The sequence below is a fragment of the Anneissia japonica genome, unplaced genomic scaffold (assembly GCF_011630105.1).
Source record: "Anneissia japonica isolate Jap-2015-1 unplaced genomic scaffold, ASM1163010v1 scaffold287875_len126108_cov110, whole genome shotgun sequence".
Lineage (NCBI taxonomy): Eukaryota > Metazoa > Echinodermata > Crinoidea > Comatulida > Comatulidae > Anneissia > Anneissia japonica.
Genome location: NW_022701482.1, coordinates 13,172 through 20,294, shown reverse-complemented (window position 1 = coordinate 20,294; position 7,123 = coordinate 13,172). Strand labels below are relative to the sequence as shown.

Genomic DNA, 7,123 nt, shown 5'->3' with positions numbered 1-7,123 from the left:
AAAAATGTTATGTTGTCATGGCGAGATAGATTATCTTGACAAGTCGACATAATACATATTGTATGTTGTCATGGCGAGATAGATTATCTTGACAAGTCGACATAATATAAGTTGTATGTTGTCATGGTAAGGTAGGTTATCTTGACAAGTCGACATAATAAAAATTGTATGTTGTCATGGCGAGATAGATTATCTTGACAAGTCGACATAATACAAATTGTATCTTGTCATGACAACATAACTTTTATTATGTCGACTTGTCAAGATAACCTATCTCGCCATGACAACATACACTTTTTACTATGACGACTTGTCAAGATAATCTATCTCGCCATGTCGACATGATGTCGACTTGACAACATAAATTATCTTGACAAGTCGTCAAGTCGAATGGCACTTAGGTGCTTCTGTAGTTCCCTGATCAGGAGAGGACGCTCTTGTTAAAGCCAGCTTTTATGTTGTGGAAGCGGTTTGGCGTAGCGGGAATCTGTTTGGTTTCCCAACCTCGAGCTTAATCCCTCGCTGTGCATTTCGCTTGTGTCCTTGAGCAAGGCACTTTATCTACATTGCTTCTCTCCACCCATGAATTTAAATACTGTAGGTACCTGGTGGAGTTGCTTGCTACTGCGCCAATATGGGATCACACAATGACCAGGGACAATTTACAGAGCGCTTTGTAACCTAACGAAATAGGCGCTATAAATACTAAAATAACGGTAAGATACACTAGAATACTTTTTTAAAGCATAGGCCTATTTCTAAAGCAATTGAAATATCAGCACGTACGTTTTTGTTTGATAGGCCTCTAAAGTTGGTTTTCAAATATATTGTGCAAAGTTTTTGAATCAAAATATCTATGACTTTGTGACTTTGTTAATATCCTTAAATATGTTTTCGAAAATGTTTATACATATTTATGCTCGTTACAATGCCGTATCCGTTTTAAACAGTTTTAGAATGTATGAGCTTATAAGTAGACCCCACCAAGTCACCAACTCGCAACGCCGCTGATACCAGTGGCTATGCCACATAAATAGAATACGGTACATTATGCGAAACAAGCTGCTTCCGTCCAGGAGTGTGCAAGGTCCACGGGGGAAGGGGGAACTGTCCCCGACGAGAGAAAATAGGCGCGGAAATTTGGAAAATTTAGGGGTTTCAAAGGTAATTATTTAATCGATTTTAGAGCCTACTAATAAGTATAAAATACATATACTTTGTTCTCCCCGACAAAATGTGAGGGATCCGGGGGGGGGGGGGCACCACTGTTACCATCTGCTTTTTTTTAGTGCAATTTGGTTTAATAACTATACCTATGACATGTTAATTCAACACGCTTCATGCTGTTAAAAGCCATTGTAAATATTTACAGAAACAGTGGTACGGTAGTCCACGTTTTGTAAGGAGTACGGTAAGCAATAGGCAAAATAAGTCATTTCAGGTTTTTATGTGGTGAACATTGAGTTGCTTAAATTGGAAGTAACCTAATATTTAATAGAGAAAAAATGTTGTTTAATTTTTTAAAAATTACAATTAGGAGCCACTTTAATATTCACAATGAAATTCTATATATTCTGGGAAAATTGTAAAAATTCAGCGCAGCCAGGCCGGGAATCCTCCTTAAAATCTAGGAAACCTGCAAATTTTTGGTAACTTGGGAGATCTGTCACATCACTAATACTTTCTTAAAATTCGGCTTTACCCTCTTTCATCTCTTGCGCGTGAACATCACCCAAGCGGAAACGTCGAGTGCGCGCGAGACCGACCAAGCTGCTTATTTCAAGACTTTATGTAAAACCAACAAAAACCAACGCCGATAAACTAAAGCCAATGTTGTAATCTAATCTAATCATATTTATTTATATAGCGCTTTTCTTTGATACGAAGCGCTTCTGTCCCTGGTCATTGGATCCACATGCTAAGTGTTGCTGCTGCTGCGCAGGAGCAAGCAACCCCACCAGGTACCCATTTATACTCCTGGGTGGAGAGAAGCAATGCAGATAAAGTGCCTTGCTCAAGGACACAAGCGAAATGCACAGCGAGGGATTGAAACCCCGACCTCGAGATATCAAACCTTTCACGCTGCGCCAAACCGCTTCCAATAACTTGCGTATCCCGTCTGAATGTGAAAGGAATGTCAAATTAAAATAGTATGTTGTTTTTCGTGGTTTTATGGTCCATATACGACACGGGACAAGTAAAACTTTTGGCGGACGACTTACATTTCTCGACCACCCATGCACCCTTAGTGTTTGACGGACCAACAATAATTTTCGGCGGACCACGGGTTGCGTAACACTGTTTTAGTAGACTCTAAAATCGAGTAAAGTTTGAAACACCTAATTTTTAAATACTTTTTCGAAGCTTCGCCCCCTCAACCACTTTCAAAAGATTTTGAGCGACGCCTGACCACACCTAACTTCGGAGACATTAACCCCGTCGGGCAAATTTTGGCACCACCACTATATTCATCGTGCTTGAGATATCTAACAGGGTAACTTCCACGCACCTCACCCATCAGGAGGCAGCATATGCAAGGATGTTGGCCATAATGACACTGACCACCCAACACGCCCAGCGTATCACCCCACGAACTATTAAACCCGGTATTCAACGTCCTGCTCCCGGGCAACTCCGGCCCGCCAAATATTTTGATCCGGCTCACGCAACATTGCTAAAATAAATCATTTTTCGGCTGATTTTTAGAAAAAAGTTTTTCTGTTTATAGAAATACCACCTAGGCACCCCTACTCATTGTTTACAAGAGTGAGGCTTTTTTTGAGTGTATGCTCACTGTATCAAGTGGAGAGTATATACGTGTGGAAAGGGAGACTATTAGGGATACATCTTTATCTTTTTTTTTATGATATTGCAATAAAGTTTCTCGTATCGAATAATGGTATTAAGTGGGAGGCAGACATTGCTTTGAAAACTTATTTTTGAGTCTGAAAGTGCATTTCCAGGAATCTAAAGGATATCTTAAAAATGTGCACACCTCAATGCCAACCACTGGTGAGTGTATATTTTTGTGGTAAGAAAATTTCTATTGGCAGGGACTAGGAGAACCTTGAGTGCATTTTTTTTAAATTCTAAAATAAAATGAAGAAGAAAAGAAAATTATGTTCAAATTTAAGTCTGAGAGTACCATATCCGACCAAGGCCATCGAGGTCCCATAATCATAAATTTTCTTAACTCAGCCCCAACCATGGTATTTATCCTCTATCTGTGAAAGTTCTTTCCTGGTCTCTTCTATTTCAAGTTCACCGCTATAAAAGAAAATGGGCGGGGCCGACACAGACAAAAATGGAAGCACACAATTTTATGTCGGCCCACCGCTGGTCTCAACAAATTGGAACTGGCCCCCAGCTTAAAAAGGTAAAGAATACCCGGGTATTAAATGAATGAGAGGCGATACTCAGCAACAATAATAATCCTGTATTCACTTGGTCATCAGGTATTCATTCTTTACTTAATTATTGTAATTTGTTAAATGTTTGGACAAACCCCAACTCACTTAGTGCATCTCAGCTAAAGGGTTATGTTATTGACAAATTACACGATGAATTTTGTTTTGGTTGGCTTAATGATATCACCAATAACCATTATAAAATGTGGACGTATTGTCTTTTTAAAACACATTTACCCATGAAAAGTATTGTAATTTCTTTGATATCGATACGCGTTGCAACGTTACTAAACTTACAACCCACTCCCTCATGACTGAGTGGGGGCGCCATACCACTCCAGTTACTCCTCTTCCTAACACAGTATGTGTACGGTACCTTCTGTGGTACAAATGAGATTGAAGATGAGTTTCATTTTCTTATAAAATGTTCTTTTTATTCTGATTTTTGTAATGAATTATTTAATTCAATTAGTGAAGGACAACATCAAATATTGATAATTTAAATGATTTTGATAAATTTGTCTTTTTAGTTGGTGCCCATGATTTTGATATTCTGCTTCCTGTTATTAAGTTTGTTAATCATGCTTTTAAGAGACGCAATATCTAATTTTCTTTTGTACTATTTACTTTTGTCCCTTGTTTTAAGTGTGATCTGCCTTGGAAGGTATTTTATTTATGTTTATATATTTACTTTAGGAACGCAACACATGCACCAAGGATTATGAATAAAAAATATCACTGTCGTACTTGTGGGTGAAAATCATTTACACAAGACAAACATACACACACACACACACACAATGCTTTACACATACTAAATCTCAATATGAGGTTTAGGGAGTGGAGTTGTTTTGGTCGTGTAAACAACAACACAAAGTACATATTACATCAAGGTCAGAGAGGAGTTGAATAGTTGGTGGTTAAGATGCTTGCTGGTTATCTTATAATAAACACGCTTTAGAAGACACTTTTATTATCGTACGTAGTACCGAGCGGGTTGTGTTCGGGCGTGACTACATCATCTCCCTCCCTACGCCAAGTACCCCGGTGGGGCCCGGGGGATGACTCCTGGTAAGTGTCCAGGGGGGCGAAGACGGCTGGGAGGTACCGCATTCTGGACGCTTTAGGACTGAAAATTGCAATAGACACATCATACATAATATTAGTAGGCCTAACAATAATTATAATAATAGTTACACAATAGTGGCGAATCCAGGAATTCGACAGAGAGGTGACCCAGGGAGGGACTTCCACAGATATAGGGTCGACCCACCATGGTTGTGCCTGAGGCGCGAAAATTTGAGGAAATTACCTCTAGATGGCCGGAAATGACACCTTTATATAGCAAAATTCATCATTATCAATTCACTCACCATTTTATATGTAGTCAAAAAAAAGTGCCAACAAATTTCTTATCATTTATCAAGGGATCTTCAGCAACCATAGAGATCTAATTAATATGTGAGATGTATCATAAAAAAATAAAACTTAAAAATATTGTCTGATGTACTGTATATTCTACTTTACATACTTCAAAGCTGCGAGTTCTCAACCCTTCAGCCCCACTTTAGTTGAGGCAAGAAAATTTGAGGAAAGAGTACCTCTAGATGGCCGGAAATGACACTTTTGTATAGTAAAATTCATCATCATCACATCATCATTATTTAGTAAAAATGAAGCGCCAACAAATTCCTCATGATGTTTTATCAGGGATTATCAATAAGCAGGTAGCCCAGGACAACTTAGGCCTGACTAAGCTTTAACTACAATAACAATATTAATGATTGGACAAATTAAACATTTCTTTTTCGCTTTTAGCACAATTTTCTTCAAAATATTATTAATATTATTACCCTAACTATTATGTCACCATCACTATCGTCATCCACATTATCATTACTACTACAGTAGCATTAAACTTCATAAAAGCTTGAAAAAGAATAAAAACAAAACTGACCAATACATTATCACATTTCTGTATCTTACAAGACCTGGCTTGGGACTCTTGGATTTAAGGCGAATTTAAGCTGATTTCATCCCCCTTAGCAGTAAAGCTGCTATATAATCCCGAAAATGCTATTTTTTTTGTTATCGTTTATTCCAATGAATCTTCCAGGGTTACTAACAGGGTAGCTTTTGACTTTTATTAATAATAAACGTTTTTTGTGGGTTTTATCAGAGCACAGGTCACAAATATATAAAATAGAAGAAGGAGTGAATTAGAAATTGTACAGCATTTAAATCATCGTCAAACTCCGTGTTTTTTTTTTTTGTTGTTTTTTTTTTTCTTTTTTTCTAATTTGCAATTACATAAAAGAGACATGTCGTCCTCGGAGTTGACTATCACTATCACATATTGTACGGTACGTCAGCAAAATGAGTTATATAAAACCATGTTCTATTTTTATTTTATTATTTTATTCTAATTTGCGTACACAATTCACGCTTAGGCGTATGTGTTGTAATTATAGTATTATGTATAACGTGTGTTGATCCATATTTACATATTTTAGAAGTAATTTAGAAGTTATCCTAGGAAAGAATTTGCTATCTATTAGCTAGCAAAAACAAACTTTAAAATACAGTGTACAAAGCTGTCTCTTATACACATCTAGATCCATACTCCCACGGCTCCCCCATGAACACGTCCCTGGTGAGATGTATTGTATTTCAAAAATCATGATTCACATTCCTATATCTAAACTTTGATTTAGCGCTCAAGTTTCTTATCCCCATAATAACAATTTTTCATTTCCTTACCAAGCTCAATGTAGGCCTACTGCAGTGATACGGTATTCAATATTGTTACAAATAAATAATATATAAATTGTGCTATAAACTAATTTAATGTTTCTTTTATTTTACGAAGATTAGTAAAGTTTTGATGTTACCAAATCTGTTTGATTCACATTTATATAATTTTTATACCTGTATGTTAAATGATTTTGTCTTTCTTGTTTTGCTTGATTTTTAGGAGACATAACAATAGTTGGATTCAATTCAATAAACATTAAAATTTGCTGTTTGAAATTTTATCTCATTTTTGTGCCACTAACTTTTGCTATTTATACCATTAGTACTTGATATGAATGAATAAAATGCAAAAATCTGCAGTGGCAATGCAGTGGCATAACAAACAGGCCTGGGGCCCATGGCTGAGGTTTCCTTAAGCCTACTAACTTGGGGTAAAGCAATGGTGTACGGCACAAAGCTTGCAATTTCAGAGCATTTTAAGGGCATATTTTTCATGTTTTTTAAAACAAAATAAAGTTGTCAAAATACAGTTGAGAGCATGCACCTATAAAAACCAATTAGAAGGTACAAATTCGGAATTAACTTTCTAGTTCTACTAATTTAAATAGTTCAATATTGTTAATATATCATACATCCATCTTCCATTTAGTAATAACCCATCAAGTAAAACAACAGGAAGGTCAGCAAAATATTAGGAACCTACTGTAGTTTATATTTGATCTACAATATTATTTATACACACACACACACACACACACATATATATATATAGTATAGAGTGTTCATGACATATATTGGTAATTTGTAAACAAAGTTGTCAAAACGCAGTTGAGAATAATGAAAGCCACAGTGTTAGGTTGCCAGTTTGTATTGGAGCTTGATGTACAATCAGCAACAGCTGTGGAAAAATCAAACAAAGTTTGTGACAGTCGGGACTCACAATACTTCAGTTTTACTTAACC

General features: G+C 36.5%; 2 protein-coding genes across 2 annotated transcripts in view; both read right to left on the bottom strand.

Moving 5' to 3' along the window:
* The window catches only part of LOC117103555 (hyalin-like), a 41,514-nt gene extending 34,867 nt beyond the window's left edge, over positions 1–6,647 (bottom strand). The window contains exon 1 of the mRNA XM_033244127.1: positions 6,588–6,647. Coding sequence (XP_033100018.1) covers positions 6,588–6,647 — 60 coding nt within the window. The remainder of the gene's footprint in view (positions 1–6,587) is intronic.
* A 100-nt stretch (positions 6,648–6,747) lies between these two features.
* Positions 6,748–7,123, bottom strand: part of LOC117103553 (delta-like protein D) — a 2,005-nt gene continuing 1,629 nt past the window's right edge. Inside the window, exon 4 of the mRNA XM_033244126.1 lies at positions 6,748–7,059. Within this exon, the coding sequence (XP_033100017.1) occupies positions 6,944–7,059 (116 nt within the window). The 3' untranslated portion in view covers positions 6,748–6,943. The remainder of the gene's footprint in view (positions 7,060–7,123) is intronic.